This window comes from Bos indicus, chromosome 21 (assembly GCF_029378745.1).
Source record: "Bos indicus isolate NIAB-ARS_2022 breed Sahiwal x Tharparkar chromosome 21, NIAB-ARS_B.indTharparkar_mat_pri_1.0, whole genome shotgun sequence".
Classification (NCBI taxonomy): Eukaryota; Metazoa; Chordata; class Mammalia; order Artiodactyla; family Bovidae; genus Bos; species Bos indicus.
The window spans coordinates 55098132-55124378 of record NC_091780.1 but is presented as its reverse complement, the minus strand read 5'-3'; the positions used below and the strand labels follow the sequence as shown (position 1 = coordinate 55124378).

Here is a 26247-nt window from a genome sequence, read left to right as displayed (position 1 = left end):
AATTAAAAATAAATAAATTGCATGCTTTTCCTAGTAGCATCCTTCTAGGAATGTTAATCACCCCTTTGTCCAGCATATCCCATGCACTAGTCACTTAGCAGTCCTCTCAGTTATCAGATGGACTGTTGAAGGATCATTGTGCTTGTGTTCAGGTAACCCTAATTTTACTTAATAATTGTCCTAAATCACAAGAGTAGTGCTGCTGGCAATTTGGGTATGCCAAAGAAAAGTTGTAAAGTGCTTCCTTTAAGTGAAAAGGTGAAAGCTCTTGACTTAATGAGGAAAAAAATCATATGCTGAGATTGCTAAGGTCTGGATAAAAATGAGTCTATTTGTGAAGAAGGAAAAAGAAATGCATGCAGGTTTTGCTGTTGACCCCCAAAACTGCAAAAGTTACAGCCACCGTGCATGATAAATGCTTAGTGAAGTGGAAAAGGCATTGAATTTGTGTTTTGAGTGAGGTGACATTCACATAACTTTTATTACAGTATATTGTTATAATTGTTTTGCTATTGTTAATTTCTTACTGTGCCTGATTTACAAATTAAACTTTACCATAGGTATGTATGTAAAGGGAAAAACATAGTCTATATAGGCTCTGGCACTATCCATAATTTCAGGCATTGACTGGTGGTATTGGAATGTATCTCCCTGGGAGAAGGTGGCTGGGGGAGAGGAGAAACTATTGTACTACAGATTGGTCTGTTCTTATTTCTGCTAACTTATTAGCAGTTTATACTTACTGTTGAGCATTTCATTAGGTTCTAAAGAAATGAGATCGTGTAAACCTGTGCATACTTTGCCCTCTCTCCATGCAGTTGTCCCAGTTTATTCATTTTTGGTTTTGAGCATGTAAACTGAATGGCCAGTGAGCACTGTAACTCCAAGCACAGGATTCCTGTCATTAATGTCTTGCCAAATGCATGAATATATGCGCTAATACATATTCGCTGAATTCTTGGGTTTTGTGTCATTCCTAAGATACTGGGTATTTTTGTCAGCTCTTGTTATTGAGGAATATTTCCTTTTTTTCTCTTATAAAATATCAAATAAAATGGTAGTTTGTATATGCATTTTTAACTTGTATATTTATTTCTCGCAGAAGTTACTGTAGATAAAGATACTTCATGTCTTTGGTCTGAATGAATTTATATTTTCTGAAATACATTTCTTATGTTTATGTGATCAAAGACTGATTGGAATAGTTATAAATTCAGTGATAAGAGATGCTGTAAATCTAGACTTATAAGTTCTAAGCTCCTTTAGGTTAAAATATTGTATTAATTTACCAGGTATAGCAGATGAAACATACATGCAACTGTATGTTTCATCACCTAGAAATTTCTAGGTGTGGGAAATAAAATTTATATGTAAGAAACAAGCTAAAACAAGTCTAAGACTGTGTGTGCCCAAGTACATGATTTCCTCTAAAAATTCTAAGCAGCAGTAAATGTTTAGAAAATTATAATGAATATAATTTACTTTTGATTTCAGGTCTTTTTTTTTTTTTTACGTAAAATTTCATATTAAAAAGTTCTGCAGCATAACAGAAATCAGGATTGGAGATTATTAACTTAAAAATTGAATGGATTTTTAACCTTCATTAGGATATGTCATGTAGCTGCTGCCTTAAAATTTAAGTTCCTAAAAGGAAAAACCATATTTGTGAAATTTAATCTTTTCATAACTTAATTTATTGCCATGTGCAGCTGTCATTTAATGTTTTTTGATGCAAATATTAGATTGGAACCTCCAGGACTTGAGGTTCAAGTAAATTTCAAAAACAAATATTCAAAATTCTGCTCTTAGAGTGATGAAGTAGAAGACTTGGTGGAAGCTGCTTTTTAACAGAGAATAAATTTAAAAACCAAACTGTTTTATCACTAAAAAATAATAAATGAAACTTTAACAAAAATATAAAATCTTGGTCTGCTTTGTGAGGTATAGATTATCCAGTGTTGTTTTTTTCTGCACGGAAGCATGATAAAAGTTGATTTCACGTTGAACTGCAGGTTCCTCTGGCCCCCTGCCGAAGGTCTATCCTGAAAATTGTGTTTAAGTGAATTTTCTGTTAGAGGGAATTTGTTGCTTCTGTTTATCAAGATGATTGCAACATCTTTGAAACACCCAGGAATTCACCTGTCTTCAGAGACATCTTCTCAAAGGAGAAATGTGCCCATGCACGCGATCTTTTTTGACAGCATTCCTTCAGGCACACTTACTCCTGTAAAAGATTTGGTGAAATATCAGATATCCTCTTTAAAACTGAATAATCATAAAAAGAGTCAGTTTGTAGAAATGGCAGTTTTTAATAATAAAAATGTATTGCAGTCTACCTTGCTAGCAGAGGCTACCACCTCTAACAGTTCTCTTGATATCAGTGCTATAAAACCCAACAAGGATGAATTTAAAAATAAAGAAAGCTATGAATCACCAGGAAAAATATTTCAAAGAATGAAAGAAAAAGTACTACGCAACAAGCAAGAACAAGCATCAAGAAACAGTTTTTTGGAACCAACACAAAATGAAAGTTTCGCTCCTAATGGAGCTGAGGAAAGAATATTACAGCATACCTACCTCTGTGAAGAAAAGGAAAACAACAGATCATTCCAGCCAGAAAACCGTTCACTAAGAGGTTAGTTTTATTATGTGTTGGTTAAAAAGCTGTAACGTGTTTAGTGTTTATTGTGTCTGACGCTTTTAGGTACTCAGGGAACAGCAGTGAGCAAAATGAACAAAAATCTCTGTCCTCACGAAGCTAGTTTACATTCAGGTGGTGGCAGACGGATCATTAAATAAGTATTTTATAGAATATAATAGAAATGATCTGGAAAGAGAAAGCAGAGTACGCATGATGGGGAGAGTTGGAGCAGGTTTTAAATTTTCATGGGGTGGTCAGTGTTTCAATGGGAAGGTGGTATTTGAGCCAAAAAAACATAAGAAAGTGACAGATACAGATAGATATCTTGCGGCTGGTACAAGTGCCCTGAAATAGAAGCATGCAGACTAGCTAGGAGATAACCAAGGAGTGAGTGGGCAGCTGGGGAGGAGGGGATAAGTAAGGAGAGGGTCAGATAATGTGTCTTTTAGGAGGGTCCTATTAGGGCCTTATAGGTAAATATAAGGATTTGGGTTTTTATTGTGAGCAAATTAAGGAGCCACTAGAGGGTTTTGAGCAGAGGAATGTCACAGTCTGACTTAAATTTTAAAAGTATCACTCTAGCTGTTAATTTGCAATAGTTATTTTAGTATTCCAGGTGAGAGATGGCATTGGCTTGGTCAGGTGGCAGTGGAGATAATAAAGAGTGCTGAATTCCATATAGATTTTGGTTTTGGAGGGGGGAGGGGGGTTGTTAATTTGTTTTAATATTTTATTTATTTATTTGGCTGCACAGGGTCTTAATTGTGGCACATGTGATCTTTTAGTTGTGGCATGTGGGATCTAGTTCCCTGAGCAGGGATCAAACCCAGGCCCCCTGCGTTGGGAGTGCGTGGAATCTTAGCCACTGGACCACCAAGGACGTCCCTCCACATAAATGTTGAGAGATGGGAGTGTGGAATATAAGAGACTTATAAAGGATGACCTGGGTGATTTGTTTGGTTTGGAGTTTTTTTTTTTGCTCAAGCAACTGGAAGGATGGAGCAATTTAACTGAAGTGGGGCAGACAGAGGTGGAATAGTTTTGAGGACTCAGTAATTATGTTCCTTGTCATGTCAATTTTGATATGTCTGTTAAAAATTGAAGTGTAGATGTGAATTAGGCTGTTGAAAAAAATTAGTTGGAATTTAGGGAAGTGGCCTACCTGAGAAATACATTCGGAATTCTTAGCACCTAAATGGTATTTAAAGCTATAAGATTAGATGGGATCATCAAGGAGTAAGTATATTATACTTGAAAAAACTGTGTATATTGAAATGTTTTCAGAGAAAACATTTAAAGATAAGTTGTGGGTCACCCTGAAATTTAGAAGCTAGAATAAAGAGCAGAAAGTAGTGAAAGCCACTGAGAAGATGAGGAAGAAAAACCAGAATGGTAACTTCAGAAGCCAGTAATTGATAAAGATACTTTACATGCATTATCTCATTTGCTCCTTTGAGCAAACACTATGGATTTATGCTCATTTAATATAGTCTAGGAAATGGAGATTTTAAATAAATTAACATCTGCTGTGTGTCTCACAGGTAGTAAGTGATAACCTGAGAATTAAATACAGATATCTGTTAGAAAGCTCATGCTCTTAACTGCTACATAATAAGATTGTGGGTATATTGTTGCATTTCAAAGACAGTGATGTATTTTGACACAAAAGCAGTTTTCTAAGGGAGTTTAGGATGGAGGTAGGTGAATATACAAATAATCTCATACAGTCTAAGAGAAAAGGGAGAAGCAAGAGAAATAATGTACATTATAGCATGTTTTGTATGTAAACTGGGATTAGAGAGGAAGAAATAACTGCTTTGAGAATCTGCTGACTTCCTAGAAAATACACATATATACAAACACAGATTTTGTGTATAATTTCAGAGATCTTTTGGAGAGTCCCTACATGGATCCCTGAACTGAAATAATGGCCTGTGTTCTGTACCATGTTGTATATGACTGAATTATCTACTCATCTCTACTGCATTGCCCTGCCATTTCTAGTAGAATGATTTAAAGAAATAGAAACTTATCTTTTATGACATGTCATTATAATAAAATCTTTATATTGAGGTTTCTAAGGCCAAAGCAACATACATATTAAAGTATAATCACTACCAGTTTTTTCAAGTATAATATTTGAAATTAAACATATAATTCAGTTTTTCCTTCTCTGGTACAAATTTTAAGTCTATTACCTTCCCCTTTTATGTGAAAGAAACTCATTTCTATATTCAAGATACGAAACTTTAACTATCTAGGATGTAAAGCAGAATAAAATATAAGCAATGCTATTAGTTCCTGTTTGTCTAGTGATTAAGCCTACCAAATTTGTGTCTTTGAAGACCTGCTAAAGGGATGTCAAAGAAGTATAAATTATGACTTAGTTTGCTACTGAATCTCAACATTTTGATTTTTAAATCTGTTACAACTGTTGGTCCACATTTTAGAAATTTCCAGCAACCAGAAGCAAACAGAATTTCCAAGACAGGATGGCACTTGATATATGACCTTGACATATACATATCTGATTTGTGGCAGCACCAGAATTTTATTTTAGATCTCTAGGCTTCTAAGTCCAGTAGTATACTTGTGTCTAGAGCTGGCAGGTAATGTGGAGAAGTTTTTTAAAAATTCTTTCTCAGCATAATACAGGTATAGAGAATGCATTGAAGATATGAGAATAATAAAGGGCAAAAACTTAATATAACTGTCATATGTTAAAGTATACTCTGTTGGTCTGATCATTACTGAATTTAAGTCTTTATTCCAAGATTTTTAAAGGCATTTTTTTCTCTTATTGACTAATACAACTTCTTTCTTTAAAAAAAGAAAACTCAACCTCAGTCCAAGAAGTTCCTCTGGAATCATCAAATAATATTTTTGTGCCAGTCAAGCAAAAGATTACATATCAGCAGGAAAAGAAGGTGCCTCTGCACAATTTAACTTATGGTAAAGTGCTTTGTTTTGTTTTTAGTTTGTTATTTGAATGTATGGTTAAATGTTCTAGATAATTATTTTCCCTGTGTAGGCAATTAAAAGTTTAAAATTTTTCTGTTGTTCTCTTTTCATTTCATATTATCCATCTGTAAATTTTGTTTGGTTTTGTATTTTTTTGCAGAGCTTCCAGTTCTGAACCAAGAACATAAAAATGTTGCAACTGCAAACAGGGCACTAACTAGAGCTCAGCTGGCTAGACAAATTCTTCACTCAAAGGAGAACACAGTTGCAACCAATAAATCCAAATTTGTTTTAGAAGACACTGATTCTACCTGTGAAAAGTCCCCAAATACCACTGTTGCGACTCTTTGTGGTCCTGATGTTGAGAATGGTGGTCAATTACTGGTTTCTGGTGATAGTAAGACTACAACAGAAGGCACTTCAAAGCAGGAAATTAAGGAAGGAAATGAGATAACAATGCACAGAGAGACTGATTTTCCAGGTTCCATGAATGATACTTGTAAAATCGTGCTTGCAACTCCACAGTTTCATATAACAATACCTCAGAGATCAAAAAGAAATGCCTGGACCCTTTCTCCAAGTATAAGCCAAACTATTACAAATGGAGTTAATATTAAGGTAGGAAAACTTTTAAGGCAGATAAATACTGTTTTCACCCTCATTCTTAAAGTGCATAAGCTCTTTTGCTCTCTCATTAACAGGTTCATTTTGGGTCTTTGTTAATATTTAGTGTAGAGGCAGTGTGGCCTAGTGAAATGAACAGTGGATAAAGTAAGAAGACCCAGGCGTGAAGTCTTATTTTGCTCTAATACTAGTTGCATAGTCTTCAGCTCCCTTTGGGGATGAATACTGAGGTATTCTTGTTCTTAAATTTTTTTTTTCCTGATTCTTGGTGTTCTATTAACAGAGCAATTAAAAGAGAAAGGAATTAGAGCATCTAAAGATTTTAGAAGTTTTACTGTTGTAACACTGGAGTAGGAAATGGCAACCCACTCCAGTATTCTTGCCTGGAGAATCTCATGGATAGAGGAGCTGTTCAGATGTTTGCTTTGGAATAGAATACTAAATATAGGTTACTAGCAATCACCTTTATAGTTTATAGGAAATTGAATGCAACTCCAAATCAACTTTTCAAAAAATAAATGCTCTAATTATATAGGGAGAAGAGTGATGGTGAAATGCATACTACTTAACTTGTTTTCTCTAAGTTATTGTGTCTTTTGTGGCTTTGGTATTTTAATGGATACCTCAAGATTTTAAGTGGCTTTTTCCCTTAGTGGTTAAGATATTTGATGTAAGAATATTTAAAGTATAATTGATTCTGGATTGTATTAATAGAACAAACTGCAGTACAAGTTCAGTCTCTGTCTCCATCTTTTGTTTAATTATGCATAAGAGTTTTTACCTTATTGCTATATAAAATAGAATGTGATTCTTATGTAGATGAACACTAAGGACTCATTTGGATTACTTGTATAAGTGTTTTCTTTTAATGCGAACTGATTTTGTAATGCATATGGTACAAGTAATATAAGAAGTAATATATGTTTCATTTTATGCTTTATCAGGTAGTCCAGCTACAGGAATGGATGATTAAAGTCATCAATAATAACACTGCTATATGTGTAGAAGGAAAACTGACGTAAGTATAACTTTTCAGTATTCTTTTAGTAAAATTTATAATGAGATATTTGTGTGTAAGGAGATGCATGGAGATGCATGACAAGGAGATGCATGACAAATCGCATCTTGCTGTAAAACAAAGACTTTCTAACGAGGTTATAAACTGATGGCAGAAAAGTAAAATGAGTATGGCCATTTTGATTGTAGCTAGCTTTATTGCTTTTCCAAGAAATTTGTTAACTCATATTTTTAAAATAGGGACAGCTCAAATGTGTATGAATAGTGCTTTATTTTTTCAGAGGTTCTATTAAGTGGGCTGGGATTATCTGCTTGATGATAATGATGCTTGTAGTTAACATTTACTACATGCATTTCAGTCCAGAGTCTCACGTCTAAATTGGGAAAACCAAAACCAGATATGTATTTACTGATTCAGAAAAGAAATCAAAATTATTAACAGTGTGCCACACAGCTACATGTTAAGTAATCACTGGCACTTTATGGTTTTCCCTAAAATGAAAGCATCCTTTGGTAAGTGGACTTGCCTAGTTCTGCTACTCCGCTAGTTCCATTTCCTGCTCTTCAAAACCAATTTTCTTGGTGGTTAAAGAAAATGTAATAAAAGGTGGTAATAAAACAGTACACTGTATCACTGTTATAGATACTTACCTGAAAGTTTATGAGTATATAAAATTTGTCTTGCTCACCTTATTTCTTGCTTGCCTTGTACCCATTCATTTCCTTAATATCCAGAGGCAGCGCTGATTGCCTTTGTTGCAGTCCCATTACTACTGCTTACTGGCTGTATGACTTAGGCAAATTACTTCCCCTCTTTCAGTCTCATTTTCTTCATTTGTGTAATGAGGATAATAGCATGACCTACTTTTTGAATTATTTTGAGGGTTAAATCAGTTAATATTTATAAGACTTTGAGAACAGTGCTTGAGTACTGTTTAAATATTTGTTAAATAAAATAGTGAAAGTCACTCAGTTGTGTCTGACTCTTTGTGACCCCATGGACTATACAGTCCATGGAATTCTCTAGGCCAGAATACTGGTGTGGGTAGCCTTTCCCTTCTCTAGGGGATCTTCCCAACCCAGAGATCGATCGAACCCAGGTATCCCGCATTGCAAGCGCATTCTTTGCCAGCTGAGCCACAAGGGAAGCCTGAAAAAGAACAGAGGATGAGAATATTGTGTTAAAGTATAACATATGAATTTAATTCCATTTGACCAAACTAAATGATCTTAACTTTCTCATTTACTGTGCTTATATTTAGAATGTTTATTACTAATGACTCAGAATGTTCATTTATCTAATATATTTTAAAATTTTGTTTTCTCTATATTTATTCTTGGCTTCATGTAAAGAAATATAAAGAGTACATTTATGGGTCAGTAGCTTGATGCTGCAGTTTGTTTTTTCACAGTTGGAACCTCTTTTGGTACTTTCTAAAGAGGAAGGTAAAGACATTTGGCTATATGGTGAGGGGGAGAAAAAAACACAAGAGTAGAATAATTCAAACAATGTAACTGCATGAAAACTAACCCAGCATAGGCCCTGAGGAGAGTGGCAGGGAAGTCATCCTTTGGCGGTTTAGCATCAGTTGAGACACAGTTGTGAGCTTTATTACCACAAGATATTTAGAGAATGCCTTGCTTTCTTGCTAATGAAACGTTTTATACTAACCACATGGTTTGGCCACAGTGCAGTTTCTTGGTACTCAGGTTCACATTAGCCAAGAGGTTGAGTTCTGTTGCAGTGTTTGGCCCTCGAATGTTTTGTAATTAGATTAATAGCATTGTAGCTGGAGTACAAATTTATTCCTGTTACAGATTTATATACTTATATGTGTACATTGTGACTCTTGGTAAAATGTGAATATTTTGGCTTTAACTAAGCTTTTTTTCCTCCTAGAGACATTACCAACATATATTGGCACAGTAATGTAATTATAGAACGGATTAAGCACAACAAACTTAGAACTTTATCAGGCAACATTTATGTACTAAAAGGAATGATAGACCAAATTTCCATGAAAGAAGCAGGTAATGACTGTCATTACTAATTGGAAGAATTACTTTACTAAGTGAAATAATTAACCATGTTTCAAACCATATTTTTGCTTTTAGTTAGGTGCTTTAAAATTACATGTCAACACTAAAAATTAAAAAATACTGCCAAAATTATGTAAAACTATTCTATATGTTGATCCTTTATTATGATTTACTGTTATTGGACAGTTTAAGTCCAGTTATTTAAAAAATATTCAAATGAAATGTTCCTTATTTGTGAGGAACTGGCTATAAGAATATAATTTAGCTCCCTAATTCCTCTTTTGTTGAACCTGCCCAGCATAGCCCTAGTCCTGAAACAATCGTATTTTCTGTCTATGCCTAGTACACAGCTAATGTGACTAAAGAAAAACACACCTAGTAGTCGACTTTAAATCTGTGACTACCAGCAACAAATTGTGGTCTCTCAGTGCCACTTGGTATCCTACCGTGGGTCCCTAATCCATTCATTCTCCCATCATCCTCAATGACTATTTTGTATTTCTTCATCTCTCCTACCTCCCTCTCAGCTTGGCGGGTGGGGGAACAAGGAGAGACTTAAAGCAACGGGAACAATCAAAAGAGAACGTTCCTGCCACATCTCTCATCTGCTTGTATCTGTACCTGCTTTTATTGGGCAAGTCTCCCACGTTCCTGTCTGTGTCAACCTGTTTATACTTTAGTTCCTATCATCTACTACTCAAAAATATCACTCTAGTAATTCTCCCTTCTATCAAAAAGAAAACCAAACCAAAACAAAAAAAACACTCTCTTTTGTGTAAAAAAATCAAGGTTGTTAGGATGTATTTGAATTTAAGAGGTCATTAACTTAAAATAATCATATATATATGTTACATATGAACCTCATGGTAATCACAAACCAAAAATCTATACTAGATAAACACACACACACACACAAAAGAGAGAAAGGAATCCAAATGTAACACAAAAGATAGTCATCAAAAGAAGGAACAAAAAACTACAAACACAACCAGAAAACAATGAATAAAACAGCTATAACTACTTTAAATGTAACTTTAAGTGTAAATGGAGTAAATGCTCCCAATCAAAAGACAGAGTGGCTGAATGGATACAAAAACAAAGAGACTCCTTTCAAATATAGAAATACAAGACAGAAAGTGAAGGGATGGAAAACCATGTAAATGGAAATGAAGCCAACTTCAGTTTAGTCGCTCAGTCGTGTCTGACTCTTTGCGCCCGCACGAATCGCAGCACTCCAGGCCTCCATGTCCATCACCAACTCCCGGAGTTCACTCAAACTCAGGTCCATCAAGTCGGTGATGCCATCCAGCCATCTCATCCTCTGTCGTCTCCTTCTCCTCCTGCCCCCAATCCCTCCCAGCATCAGGGTCTTTTCTAACGAGTCAACTCTTTGCATTAGGTGGCCAAAATACTGGAGTTTCAGCTTTAGCATCATTCCTTCCAAAGAACACCCAGGACTGATCTCCTTTAGAATGAACTGGTTGGATCTCCTTGTAGTTCAAGGGACTCTCAAGAGTCTTCTCCAACACCAGAGTTCAAAAGCATCAATTCTTCGGCACTCAGCTTTCTTCACAGTCCAACTTTCACATCCATACATGACCACTGGAAAAACCATAGCCTTGACTAGACGGACCTTTGTTGGCAATGTAATGTCTCTGCTTTTCAATATGCTATCTAGGTTGGTCATAACTTTCCTTCCAAGGAGTAAGTGTCTTAATTTCATGGCTGCAATCACCATCTGCAGTGATTTTGGAGCCTAAAAAGATAAAGTCTGACACTGTTTCCACTGTTTCCCCATCTATTTCCCATGAAGTGAAGCCAAGTTAGCAATGCTTATATCAGACAAAACAGACTTTTAAACGAAGATTGTAATAGAACACGAAGAATATTACATAATGATAAAGGGATAAAAAGAAAAAGATATAACAATTGTAAATATATAGGTGCCCAACCTAGGAACACCTAAATACATAAATAACAAAGCTAAAGGTATCCCACTCCCTGAATTCAAGCTATGCTACTAAGCTACAGTAATCAAAACACTGTGATAACTGGCACAAAAACAGCCACATAGATCAACTAAACAGAATAGAGACCCCAGAAGTGAACCTATGTGTATTTGGACAATTAATTTACAACAGAGGAGGTAATGGGGAATACAGTGGGGAAATGATGACGGCCTCTTCAATAGATGATGCTGGGAAAACTGGATAGCTGCATGCAAAAGAATCAGACTAGATTCCTCACACTGTGTCCAAAAATAAACTCAAAATGGACTAGACTTAAATGTAAGATCTGAAACCATAAAACTCCTAGAAGAAAACATAGTGAACCCTTTGACATATGCCTTGGCTATATTTTTCTAGATCTGTCTCCTCAGGCAAAGGCAACAAAAACAAAAAATAAACAAATGGGACAACATCAAACTAAAAAACTTTTGTACAGGAAAAGAAACTGTCAACAAAATGGTAAAGCACCCTACTGAGTAGGAGGACGTATTTGCAAGCTACATTGCTGATAAGGGATTAATATCCAAAATACACAAAGAACTCATACAATTCAACATAAAAAATAAAAAAACAGTCCTATTAAGAAATGAGCAGGGGACTCCCCTGGTGGGCCAGTGGCTAAGACTCCATGCTTCCAATGCAGGGGGCCTGGGTTCAATCCCTGGTCAAGGAACTAGATCCCACATGCTGCAACTAAGAGTTCATATGCTGCAGTGAAAGATCCCAGATGCTACAACTAAGACCTGGTGGAGGAAAAGAAGTTTTTAAAAAATTGGGCAGAAGAGCTGAATAGGTATTTTCCAGAAGAAGATACACAGATGGCAAGCAAAGATGCTCAGCATCACTAATCATCAGGGAAATGCAAATCAGAAGCACAGTGAGGTTCCACCTCATGCCTGTCACAATAGCTATTATCCAAAAGACAAGAAATAACATGCACTGGTGATGTTATGGAGAAAAGGGAACCCTTATGCTGTGTTGGTGAGAAAGTAAATTGGTATGACCACTATGGAAAACAGTGTGGAGGTTCCTCAAAAAATTAGAAGTAGAACTATCATATGATCAGCAGTCCACTTTGGAGTATTTTTCTGAAGAAAACAAAAACACTAATTGAACAGATAAATGCACGCCTGTGTCCACTGCAGCATTATTTATAATAACCAAGATACCAAAGCAGCTTAAGTGTCCACTGATGGATGAGTGCATAAAGAAGATGAAGTGTATGCATATACAAGAGAATATTATTCAGCCTTAAAGAACGAAATCTTACTATTGTGACAACATGGAGGGACCTACAGGTATTAAACTAAGTGAAATCAGAGAAGGAGAAACACTGTATGATTCCACTTGTATGTGGAACCTAAAAACCAAAGCAGATGAACAAGTCAAAACACAAAGAGACTCACAGATAAAGAGAAGAGATGCTTGCCAGAAGGGAGAGGGATCAGGGAATGAGTGAACTAGGTGAGGGAGATTAAAACATACAGAATTCTAGTTGTAAATGAGTCACAGGGATGAAGGGTACAGCGTGGGGAAAGGGTATGTAACCGTTATTCTAATAGGTTCAGCAGTGAACAGTATTCACATTGTTATAATGATACAAACAATTTTTGATATAGTTAAAAGTATTGTAAAAATGTGGGGAGAAGATTTAGAAGGAGAGGTGCAGATGTTAATTCTTCATCTCTTATTTATAAATTTTAAAATTGCGTTTTTTTCTTTTTATTGTATCTATATGAGATGGTACATACTAACTATTGTAATCACTTGGCAAGATATATATTAATAAGCCATCATGCTGTACACCTTAAACTTAGACTATGCTGTGCGTCAGTTATCCTTAAAAAAATAGGGTGAGGGCAAACCCTCTTAACCACACTTCTTTCAGCCACTATTGCTCTAATTGACAGCAAAATAGCTCAGACAATTCGTTATACTTAGATCTATTTCCTCTTGAATTCTTTTCCATCTTTTTTCTTGAATTCTCTTTAGTCTCTCCTTCATCCCCAGTTCTTCACTGAAACAGTCCTTATCAAAGTCACCAGTGGCCCCCACATTGCTAAATCCAGTGTACACGCGACATGGTAATCACACCTACCTTCTTGAAATACTTTGTTTACTTGGCTTCTGGAATACCATATTTTCATGCTGCCTCACTCCCTGTTCCTTCATAGTTTCTTTAAGCTTACTTTTCTCCTTCTTCTTTTCCTCTAAATAAGGGAATAGACTAGGGCTCTTTCTATACTCAATGCTGTGCTGATTTCTTTTAGGGTTAAATTTCATTCATATTTTGACAAGTGTCAAATGAAGAATATTCCCCTAGCCACTCAACTTATTTTCTGTCTGCTCATTTGACATCTGCACTAGGATGTCTACAGGCGTCTCAGAGTTAATATGTCAAAAACCTGATCTTCTCCATGTACTTCCACAGATTGTTCTCAAAATAGCAACTAACTCAGTCCTGTTAAAAAGTAAGTCGTATTCTTTGGCTCCTCCACTCAGAATTTTTCTATAACTTCCTATCTCACCCAAAGTAAAAGATCCAGTCCATAAAATGACCCCAAGGCTTTAAAATCTCTCCCAGCTGCCTCTGTTACCATATGAGTACTAAGTGGCCTCCTAGTTCTTGCCTCTCCTCGTTTCACTTCAGCTACACCAGCCTCTCGGTGGCTCTGCAAACCAGCCAGGCATACTCTTGCTTCATAGCCTTTGACTTGTGTTCCCTCTGCTTCCATTGCTTTAACCTCATATTGCCACATTGCTCACTTCATGTACTTCAGGGCTTTACTCAAATGATGCTATTTCAGTGAGAACTTGTCTGTCCTTTTTTGAAATGCTGCCTGCCCGCTTTCTCCTCCCCTAAAATGAACACACTGATACTGCTATTCCTCTTAACTGCATAATTTTTCTCCATAGCATAAATGACCCTCTAACAAATGAGATATATTACTGGTTTGCTTTCTGTTTAGAAGGCAGTTTTCATGAAGGCAGATTTGTTGTTGTTGTTGTTAACTGCTGAATCCTCAGTAGCTATGACTGTGCCTGGCACATAGTAAGCAATTAAGTATATATTTTTAAATTATTTAATGAATGAATGACATGACTTTAAAATCTAGGCTTTCAGATAATTTCTGTTTGTTTATCATTAAATAGGTTACCCAAAATACCTCATAAGGAAATTTATGTTTGGATTTCCAGAAAAATGGAAAGAGTATATTGATGATTTTTTAGAAGAGTTAAGGTAAAGTAGTTTTTAACTTTTAAAACAAAGGTTATTTCTTTTTGTGGTTGCACTGGGTCTTCCTTGCTATGCATGGGCTTTCTCTAATTATAGAGCGTGAGGGCTACTCTTCAGCTGCGATGCGCCGGCTTCTCACTGGGGTGGCTTCTTTTGTTACGGAGCGCAGGCTCCAGGTGCACAGGCTTCAGTAGTTGCTCACGCAGGCCCAGGAGCTGTGACATGCAGGCTCAGTTGCTCCCAGGCACGCGGAATCTTTCCGGACCAGGGATGGAATCCATGTCTCCTGCATTGGCAGGCGGATTCTTATCCACTGTGCCACTAGGGAAGTCCATCTACCTTTTAACTTTTTAAAAAACAATCTTACAGATGTATAATTTACATCTGATAAACCACCCATTTTAGGTATAAAATTTGATGGGCATTTACAAATGTATATACTCATATAACCAATGGAAGGTGCTTTTAATTTCTGCTTTTGGAAATGTCCATTTTGAGCTATCTTTGATCTTAGACTTTCAGAAGGCAGTAACACTTTACTGGAACTTCTGTCATGTGGAATAAATCTAAAAGGAAAATTAAACCTTTGACATATTTAAGGAGTCATCTGTAATCACCTACCCTTTAAGAGGCATGTAGCTGTAAACAGGAGTCTGACGTTCTTGGTCCTTTTTCACTCATTCATTTCCTCTGTAGTTAAAAGTGTCATCTGCTTAGCCTACTCTGTATCAGCACTGGGAAAACAAAGAAGAATTTGATTAGTTCTTGACCTTAAAAACTCTTTAGGTTGTGTAAGTTAATCTCATTACAGTGTAATGACATATAGGCTGGCAGTTTCTCCTGTAAAGGGGCGATAGTATTTTCATGAGTATGCTGCTTCTGTCACAGCTACTTGACTCTGCCTTTGTAGTGGAAAAGTGACATAGTACAGAAATGAATGAGTATGGCTGTGTTTCAGTGGACTTTATTTACAAGAACAGGCAGCTGGCAGAATTTGTCCTGTTATTTTCTAATATCAGCTTAAATAGGAAATACAAGAGTGAAGATAGTAAGAACTTAAAAAGTCATATTTGAATATTTTGATTTAAGATGTCATACATAAGTTCTTTGTGGGAGGAAAAGGGTAGAAGCCATGAAAGCTTAAATAATGTAAAGATTAAAGGTAATCTGCTAGGGAAAGAAAGCTTTATCTGAGGGAATTTATTTATTTATGGGTTTAGTTTTTTGGTTTTGTTTTTTGAGAACCTATATTAGAGGAAAAAATACTATACTTAATTTTAGGACTTGTGCAAAGGAAAAAGGAAAGGCCAGACAAAAACAGAAAGCTAAAAGATGTATTCCTGCCATTCAAAAATCAATGAAAAATGATGCAAGGAAAGAAAAACCAGATGTCCTCCAAAGAACCACCACCACGTATGACCTTGACTGTGATCCTTTGGGTATGTTTGCTCTTTTCTTCTCGTTCATATTGTGGTATATTTTTAAATGAGCTCCGCATTGTTTAATTGTTTACAGTGTATATAGTACTGGGTTCTTGACTTATACTGCCCTAAAATTTTCATTTTTTTCACTAGTTAAGAGGAGAAACTGCGATCACCTATAGTCAGCGTTCAGCCTACTTCATTAATTACTACCTTTTAATCAGATTACCAAGGAAACTGATAAACATAGCAATGAAAGATGATTGTTGTTTCAGTTTTCTAAATGCAAGGTTTTAGGCTTCCAGCTTGCCTCAAAGCTATATTAAAGATACCTATATTTTTGTGCTAAATATTATTCCTGTTAGTAGACAAAACCAATTTCCTTTCATGGAGGAAATGACATGTATTTTCTGAATGACCATTGCTATGAAGGTAATTTAGGCCATTTCTACCTTGACCTTATAACAAAGAGCTTTACAGAACTTCAAGAATTCAGGACTGCTTATGCCAAAAACATAACACCATACTGGATATAGATGTACCTGTATGCCATTCTTCCACTCCTACCACAACCTACTCCCCTGTCCCCACTGAAACTATGCTTATCCTTTCTAGTACAGAGAAAGGAATAAATTAAATACATGGATGAATGCTTGCAAAATTCACTTCTTAACTGTAGCTCCAGTTCCTTCTCAACCCTTCTTCATTTTATCAAGTAATCCTATTTCTTATAAATTAGGCATATTGCTTATTGTCATTGCTAAAACTAGTATTTTGGAGTCCTGGGGCTATAGCACCTGCTGTATATTTTTTACTCCCAAATTTAAAAATCCCTAAAAGTATATCTAACTTTATTATTCTTTTTTAGTCTTAGGTCTTATCATCTCCCTACCTCCACTCCTTTCTTTCACTTATAGTACTGTTTTTCAAGAATTTCAGTTAAATTGTGAATATTATCGGTAAAATATTTGAGACTACAAAGTAAAAGACTAAAATTTGGTAAACCATTTTACATGCCAGCTGTGTCCATAGGAAAATTATTCAACAAACATTTTTAAAGCATCTTCTATGAACCTTGATCTATGTTAGTTATTAGGAACTTAGAGATGAATAATGGAGAAGGCAGTGGCACCCTACTCCAGTACTCTTGCCTGGAAAATCCCATGGATGGAGGAGCCTGGTAGGTTGCAGTCCATGGGGTCGCTAAGAGTTGAACATGACTAAGCAACTTCACTTTCCACTTTCATGCATTGGAGAAGGAAATGGCAACCCACTCCAGTGTTCTTGCCTGGAGAATCCCAGGGACGGGGGAGCCTGGTGGACTGCTATCTCTGGGGTCGCACAGAGTCAGACACAACTGAAGTGACTTAGCAGCAGAGATGAATAAAATGAGATGCTTCTCCTTGAGAAGCTCAGTGTAGGGGAAGATAATACTGCAATCTGTTTTGGATGTATCATTTTTCCACTGTGATTCATTAGATCATTGTTTTATGAAATTATTAAGACATTCAAGGTCCTCTTGTCACATACATAATTTTGAATGGTGGTAGTTGATGCTGCTATTATTTTTGTTATTATCATTATACTTTCCATGGGAAAACCACTAAAATATATGTTAAAAAAAACAACACATCTAACATTAAACAACTAAGGTTATGCAAAGGTGCCAGCCAATGATAATTTAAGATGATGTAATTGTGTATATATATTTTAATGATTTACCTTAACTTTTGTTTTGTGTATTTAGTGCTGTAATCTATATGTTATAGTATTGCTATTAAAGTGCTTTATCTTTGCTATTATGTATAATATACCTGACAGTATTATTATAAATGATTGGAAAGTCAGCCTCCTTCACCATGCTGTAATAATCTCAAGAGCAAAGACCATCCATTGTGCATCTTGAAGTACAGACCTCTATGAAATTAATACCATAACTTTATTTTGTGTAAATGTGGATTTTCAGAGTAATTTCATTGAAATCCTGCCTATCAGAATTTAAAGAGCCTTTTCTCTACACATTAGCAAGTTTAAAATTTCATACTGAGTTAAATCCATCAGCTTAATAGCATTTTTTTTTTTCTTACTACTTCAAAATGAAAAGAAATGAAGTGAGGAACATTTATAAGTGTTTAAAGAAGTAAAGAGGGTACAATACTACTTACACTACCAACTTCATACAACTTAGGTTGAAGTATCCAGAATGGTCTGAATCTTTATTAAAATTATTTAAAAATGAATAAAAATAGTCAGAATAAAAAGGCTTTGTTCAAAATTAGAAAGTTCAAAATTTTCACATTTCCAGTTGAACATTTGAATCATGTTTATACGAGGAATTAGAAAGAAATATATGATTCCATTGAGAAATCATAGTAACTTCCTTGATTACTTTTGAGTAGTGCCACTTCATGAACTATAATTTAGAGAATCCTTTTTCCCCAGCATTCGGTATTTCCCAAAAGTCTTTCATTTTGTCATTCATCTTGTAAAATGGCACACAGTATGTGTACGTTGTTAGAGTATTTAACTGTGATGGTTGGTATGATGGTTTAAAACTTGTACATATTTATAATTGTATAATTTAAAGTTATAAATTAAATGGGTTTGGTTTCTGGCTTCTTAAGTTTCAAACTGGAGACTTTCTCTCATTTTAATTTGCTTTCTTTAGCCAATGACACAGTACAAGATCTGTTTTCCCAAGATCTGTTTTGGTTGTTATCCTGATTCTTCATGGAGCTTTGGGGGATTCAGCAAAAATATATCTCTGTGGCCTCCACTAGGGATGAGTATGGGCCATGCAGATGGAGCTCCATGTTTTTTTAACTCTCCTTAACTAGGATAGCTTCTGTTCCATATATTTTATACCTAGTAAGGTATTAGTAACCCAAGTGGTTTTCAAGCCAAAAGTAAAAACAAAGTTCTTACCATTAAGAATTTTTTTCAGTTGAAAGACAAGTATATAATTATAACACAGGGCACATTGTCAAACATGATATTATTTGAAAGTATTCTGGAAATTTGAAGGAAAGCTTTCATTCAGTTGAGGGAATCAGGACAAAGTTTGTGGATAGGTGAGTTGGAAAACATAAATGAAGCAGGTTATAGAACAGAACTGAAGTAGAGAGTAGGTGGAAGAAATTTTCCAAGTAGAGTGAAGGAGATTAATGAAAGTTGAGAAACAGTGAATTAACAGAATGTCATTCAGATTGAGTACAGTGAGCAATTAGAACTATATTGATAAAGACCAGCAAGAGGAGCTACGTACACTAAGAATACTGTGAGACACGTGGACAGATTGGTATAGAAATTAATAAATGCTTACAGTTGAAGGGGCGGTGATCTGACAGACCAGGGCTTCAGAAAGCTTAATTTGACAGTAAAGTGTGTAAAATGGAGTGTATGGGGGGAAAGAGCAGTATATTTGTTGAATTTTTTTTTTCTGTATTTTGTTTCTAATTTGAAATTTTGATCTTTGTTTTTTTGTCTTCTGAAATTAAAGAGAGAACTAAAGAATCAAAAGTATCCATTGATATTCTAACATCAAGGGAACAGTTTTTCTCAGATGAAGAAAGAAAATATATGACTGTTAGTCAGAAGAAACCTTGTATTTTAGTGACACCACTTAAATCTAAAAAAATTATAGAGCAAAAATGCATGGACTATAATCTGTCATCTGACTCCATTAAAGCAGTAACAGAATTTGCATTGGGAAAGCCTCCAAAAGAAAGTAAAACAGACTCAAATGAAACTACAAGTCTAGTCAGTAAGCCCACAAAGACTTTAGAAGGTACATTTGAGTGTAGTGTGGGCCATAATAGTGAAAATACGGAAGATTGTTGTGAACGTGATTTCTTCACTGTCAACCACAAAATAAAAATACCCAGTTCTAAAAAAGAACAAATGGTCACCTCTGACTTTAAGAAAAATACAAGGTTATCAAAACTGAAGAAAATTGAAAATCAAGTAACTGTGTCATTTGACAAGCAACAGTCCTCATCAGATTTGTCCAATGAAGAAAGTGAAAAAGAAAAGAAATTTAGAAGGAAAACTGAGATTGTTAAGAAAACCAGAGCAATAAATACTGAAGAAACAGTGGTTCACCAGAGCAAAAGCACAAGAAAAACAAGGACAGTCCCAGTGATGCCTGAATGTGAAACTGAAGAAAGTGAAAATGAACTTTATATGAAACAAAAGAAAGCTAAATGTTCTGCTAAAGAAAACCTTAAGAAACCTGATGTTGGTAATGAACTTCCGAATACCGAGAAAATGGGGTCTAGTAAGACAAACAGGCATTCCTTGGAATGTTTGCCTGGTTTTACTCAGGATGAGTGGAATAAGAAAGAATTACAGAAACTTCATTGGTAAGTAGTTAGATTTGACTTTGAAATCTAGAGTGGCCACAAAACAGTTTATAACATAAAAACAAGAGGCTGATTTATGACTTCTAATCATTAAAATGGAAAATGTCATCCAAAGACACTTGAAGAGAAATTGAAATTTATGTAGGGTGGAGGGAGAACACAGATAATATCTAACTAGGTGGCCATCTGCAGCCCACATATGAAGAAAGTGAAAGTGACCTTCTTTTCTTTTCATTCCCATTTAATATTTCAAGACAGTCCCCTCCTTCCCTCCCCAAAAACTATTTGAGGGGACAGATATGTTAATTAATTTGATAGTGGTAATCACATCACAATGTATACGTGTATCAAATGATCACATGTACATGTTAAACATATATAATTTTATCTGTCAATCATACCTCAATAAAGTAGGGGTAAACTATTTCAACAGACAAATGCAACTCTCTCATTTAGCTTCACATTTTCAGGAATATTTTATAATTAACTTTACTATTATAAAACCTTAAATTTGAACCCAAATTTGTAGGTTATTTCATAGTCTTTTCCCCCTCATTGATAAATGAAAAATTGGTCTCAAAAATTGGGTGATTTGTCCAGGGTTTCTTAATTAGTGCTGCTTGATAAACCAGGTATGGTAAGAATTGGATTTGGCTACATAGACTTGAAAAGCAGTTTCAGTAGTGTGGTAGTTGGTATTGGAAGCCAGGTCACAGTTGAGCAATGGACAGTAAAGATAACCTAGATGGACAACAAAAGATATGTGGCAATGTTGGGGAACAGCAGAAGGCACAGTCATAGAAGAGTGAGGAGATAAGGGAACATGTATGTTTAGTTGCTTGCTTTTTATTAAATGAGTCAGGCCAGAGTATAGTGGTATGCCGATGGAAATCATCCAGGAGAAAGATAGGAAGATGTCACTGATAAGAGAGAGAAGAAAAACAAAAACATACCACGTTTAGTGTTCCGTTCTCTTGTGTACCCCCAACTTTATAACATTTAGAATTCATTTTCAAATCTACTTTTTCTTTCTAAGAGATCTTTGTGCCACTGTACTCTTCCTTTCTCCATTTCCTAAATTTTCCTTCTGTCTTATTTTCAGGCAGAAGTTTTCTTATATTCCAAAGTTCTTGATTTTGGCTGCTTGCTCTATAGCAAAGTGTATTCTTTAGTGATCTTTTCCTTCCAAAGCTCTACTTTTTTGTACAGGAACTCCCAAATCTGTGTCTCTAGTTCTGAATTCTTGTACTTAGGTCTGTATTTCCCTTTGCCTGCTGGACATCTCTATATAAATCTCACCTACAGCTAACTTCGGGGCTTCCCTGATAGCTCAGTTGGTAAAGAATCTGCCTGCAATGTGGGAGACATGGGTTCGATCCCTGGGTTGGGGAGATCTCCTGGAGAAAGGAAAGGCTACCCACTCTAGTATTCTGGCCTGGAGAATTCCATGGACTGTATAGTCCATGGGGTCACAAGAGTTGGACACGATGGAGCAACTTCCACTTTCACAGCTAACTTAATTTGTCAAAAGCCAAACTTACTTTCTTCTGCCTGTCCACGTTGCCTGACATTCCTGTTTCTTAACATGTAATTCTCCTAGTCAGCTAGCTTTAAACTCTTTATTATTATTGGTTTTTAATCTTTTGAAAAATTGTGAAGCTACCAGTATACTTAGGAGATGTTATGAGTTAGGTTCCAGACTACTGGAATAAGCCGAATACCTCGACAAAGCAAGTCACATTAACGTTACAGCTTCCTGGTGCATATAAAAGTTATGTTTACACTATACTGTAGTCTATTAAGTATGCAATAATATTGTATCAAAAAAAAAAAAAACCCACTGTATGTACCTTCATTGGGCTTCCCTGGTGACTCAGATGGTAAAGAATCTGCCTGCAATGCAGGAAACTCAGGTTTGATCCCTGGGTCAGAAGATCCGCTGGAGAAGGAAATGGCAACCCACTCAGTATTCTTTCCTGGAGAATTCCATGGACAAAGAAGCTTGGCAAGCTACAGTCCATGGGGTCATAAAGAATTGGACACAACTGAGTGACTAACACACATACCTTAATTTAAAAATAACTTGTTGCTTAAAAATACTAATTATCATTTGAGCCTTCAGCAAGTTGTAATTCCTTTGCTGGTGGAGGGTCTTGCTTTGGTATTGATGGCTGCTGACCAGAGTGGTGTTTGCTGAAGGTTAGGGTGGCTGTGGCAATTTCTTAAAAATGACAATGTGGTTTGCCACATCAATTGACTCTTCCTTTAATGGATGGTTTCTCTGTAGCATGCAATGCTATTTGATAGCATTTCACCCAGAGTAGAACTTCTTTCAAAATGGGAGTCAGTCCTCTCAAACCTTGCGACTACTTTATCAACTAAGTTTGTATATTCTGAATCCTTTATTGTCACTTCAGCAATGCTTTATCAGCTAAGTTTATATAATATTCTAAATCCTTTATTGTCATGTCAGCAATCTTCACAGCATCTTCAGTAGATTTCATCTCATGAAACCACTGTCTTTACTCATCCATAAGATGCAGCTCCTTGTCTGTTAAAGTTTTTTCATGAGGTTGTAGCAATTCAATCACATCTTTAGGCTCCACTTCTAATTGTAGTTCTCTTGCTATTTCCATCCCATCTGCAGTGACTTCTTCCACTGAAGTCTTTAACTCCTTCAAGTCATTAATAAGGGTTGGAATCAACTTTTTCCAAACTCCTGTGAATGTTGATGTTTTGAACTCTTCTCATGAGTCACACATGTTCTTAATGGTATCTGCATGGTGAATCCTTTCCTGGGGAGTCTTCAATTTACTTCACTCAGATCCATTGGAGGAATAACTATCGAGAACAGCTCTAGCCGTAGGAAGTATATTTCTTAAATAATAAGACTTTGAAAATCAGAATTACTCCTTGACCCATAAGCTGCAGAATGGACATTATGTAACAGGCTGAAAACAACATTAATCTTGTTGTACATCTCCATCTCAGAGCTCTTGGGTGACCAGGTGCATTGTCAATGAGCAGTAACATTTTGAAAGGAATCTTTTTTTTCTGAGTTGCTTTCCACAGTGAGCTTAAAATAATTCAGAACAGATGTGCTGTCCTCTAGGGTTGTTTCACCTATAGACCCCAGGTAGAGTAGATTTAACATAATTCTTAAGGGTTGCTCAGGTTTTTGAAATGGTAAATGAGCACTGGCTTCAAGTCCCTAGTTGCATGAAGCCAGTCATTGACTTTTCCTACTTAGCTATAAAAGTCCTAGACAACGTCTTCTTCCAATACAAGACTGTTTTGTCTACATTAAAAATCTGTTGTTTAGTGTAGCCATCTTCACTGATGATCTTAGCTAGATCTTCTGGCTAATTTGCTGCAGTTTCTACATTAGCACTTATTGCTTCACTTTGCATTTTTGTGTTACAGAGATGACTTCTTTCCTTAAACCTCATACCAATTTCTGCTAACTTCAAACTTCTCATCTGTAGCTTCCTCACGTTTTACCCTACATAGAATTAAAGAGAGTTAGGGCCTTGCTCTAGATTGGACTTTGGCTTCAGAGAACCTTGTGACTGGTTTGATCTTCTATCAAGATTACTAAGCTTTGTCCATATCATCAATAAAGCTGTCTCACTTTCTTATCATTTATGTGTTTCTAGAGTAGCATTTTTAATTTCCTTCAAGAACTTTTTCCTTTGCATTTACATTTGGCTAACTTGGGCAAGAAGCCTAGCTTTCAGCCTACATCAGCTCTTGACATGCCTTCTTCAGTAAGCTTAATCATGTTTATCAGTTAAATTTGCTGTCTTAGATACATACAGTTCTTGGCTCCCAAACAATATAACAGTAACATCGCTGGTCACCATAACAAATATAATGATAATGAAAAAGTTTGAAATACTGTGAGAATTACCAAATGTGACAGAGACATGTAGTAACCAAATGCTGTTGGAAAAATGGTGCCAATAGACTTACTTTACAGAGGGTTGCCATAGGCATTCAGTTTGTTCAAAAAATAAAACCCCAGTAAACCAAAGAGCAGTAAAACGAGATATGCCTGTGTAGCCTTTTTCTTGACACTACTCTTTTTCAGACCTTTAATGCCTTTTGCCTGAACTTTGGAAGTAGCTTTGTATTTGTACTTTGTTCATTTCATATGAGTAAATAATCTGTTTTATACAACTCCAGATTAGTTGTAATGTATTGTGTGGTTCTAACAAGTCAAAACCCTTCACTTGCATTCTTACTGATCTTCAAATTATATAAAGATTCTTCTGCCTCACATTGAGAGCAATAGTTGACTTCAGTTATCCTTTTCAGGTTGACCTCAGTTATCCTTTTCAGCTGTATCCCCCATTATTTCCTTTACTGTACATTCAGATCACCTAAGGATATTTTGAAATGCCTGAACTGCAGAAATGCCCGTTTCCAGTATGATAAGTAAGCGTACTCCACTCTGTTTCTTCTGCTGCTGCTAAGTCGCTTCAGTCATGTCTGACTCTGTGCGACCCTATAGACGGAAGCCCACCAGGCTCCCCCGTCCCTGGGAGTCTCCAGGCAAGAACACTGGAGTGGGTTGCCATTTCCTTCTCCAGTGCATGAAAGTGAAAAGTGAAAGGGAAGTCGCTCAGTCATGTCTGACTCTTAGCGACCCCATGGACTGCAGCCCACCAGGCTCTCCGCCCATGGGATTTTCCAGGCAAGAGTACTGGAGTGGGGTGCCACTGCCTTCTCCGATGCAGGTATAAAAACCTGAACAGAATGCTTAGAACTGCTTTTGTTGATGCAGAAAGATAAATAATAGCAGTTGATTAGGAAAGACTAGAATTTTAAGAACCACCAAACTGGAAGTGAAGTTCCCCCAAGCTAGACTTAAGACCACTTAAAACCAGGAAGTGTGCATTGAGGCAAGACAAAGAGAGTTCAGAGAAGCCCTTTGGTTCTGGGTTGAGCAGGAAAGGGGATTATTAACATTCAGAAACAGTAGAGGAAATCTCTCAGTTTTCTTTTCTCCTTTCTCTTTTAACCCAGTACCCATCCAGTCCAGCAGGGGTAAACTTCACAGCGGCAGTTGGGGCCCACACATACATAAAACTCAGAAAGTATGAACCTTTCTCTCCAGTTAGAGTAATTTTGCCGTTTTCTTGTCTGTCCTCTCCCTGGCATTGGAGCAAGATGCAGCTGTATAAAGTGTGCAGCAAAGCTGGTGACTAAAACCCCTGATTTCTGCCAGAGAAGCAAAAAACAGAACTCTAGGGAACCAAAAATTGCAGAGGGACGAGCTAGGGAAAGTAACCCTAGAAAGTTGTTTATGAGCTTTTGGACTTAACTTGTGTTGTCCATTTGTGGATCTGATCCTAAACAGCATAACCAGAGACTTTGAGAACTGAACTAAATGGTAGACTCCCATCCAATATCCAGGCCATCCACCCAGTATCCAACTTGCAGTATATCCTAACAGCACTGCAAAGCTTTAAAAACAGAACACATTGAAACTGCAACCACAGAAAACTGACTGGAATTGATAACTCAGGTTACAGCCAGGTTGGTTGCCTGCTAAAACCAATATATTAACATTCTCTATAGAATAAATAGGGTGCTTCCCGCGTGGCGCTAGTGGTAAAGAATCCGCCTGCCAGTGCAGGAGACAGAAGAGATGCAGGTTCAGTCTCTGGACTGGGAAGATCCCCTGGAGTAGGAAATGGCACCCCACTCAGGATTCTAGCCTGGAAAATTCCATGGACAGAGAAGCCTGGCAGGCTACAGTCCACGGGGCTGCAAAGAGTCGGACATGACTTAGTGAGCATACCAAACCAGCATAGAGTGTAACACCCAGAGTTTCCTATTTCGAAATGCCTTGGAAATAATCCTGAATTACTTAGCATATAAAGAACAATGAAGATTTCAACTCTCATGGAATAATTTCATTCAAAAAGAT

General features: G+C 36.3%; 2 protein-coding genes across 4 annotated transcripts in view; one reads left to right on the top strand and one right to left on the bottom strand.

The window, feature by feature from the left end:
• Positions 1–2093: 2093 nt before the first annotated feature.
• Positions 2094–26247, bottom strand: part of FANCM (FA complementation group M) — a 103859-nt gene continuing 79705 nt past the window's right edge. Inside the window, exons 24-25 of the transcript XR_011562682.1 lie at positions 15152–15264; positions 2094–2224 (exon numbers count right to left, since the gene is read on the bottom strand). The gene's annotated coding sequence lies outside the window, so the exon portion shown is untranslated. The remainder of the gene's footprint in view (positions 2225–15151; positions 15265–26247) is intronic.
• The window catches only part of MIS18BP1 (MIS18 binding protein 1), a 41743-nt gene continuing 17599 nt past the window's right edge, over positions 2104–26247 (top strand). For all 3 annotated transcript variants that reach the window (XM_070775506.1, XM_070775505.1, XM_019983392.2), the window contains exons 1-8: positions 2104–2635; positions 5474–5593; positions 5763–6220; positions 7171–7244; positions 9144–9274; positions 14446–14533; positions 15812–15969; positions 19451–20312. In XM_070775506.1, the coding sequence (XP_070631607.1) occupies positions 2104–2635; positions 5474–5593; positions 5763–6220; positions 7171–7244; positions 9144–9274; positions 14446–14533; positions 15812–15969; positions 19451–20312 (2423 nt within the window). The remainder of the gene's footprint in view (positions 2636–5473; positions 5594–5762; positions 6221–7170; positions 7245–9143; positions 9275–14445; positions 14534–15811; positions 15970–19450; positions 20313–26247) is intronic.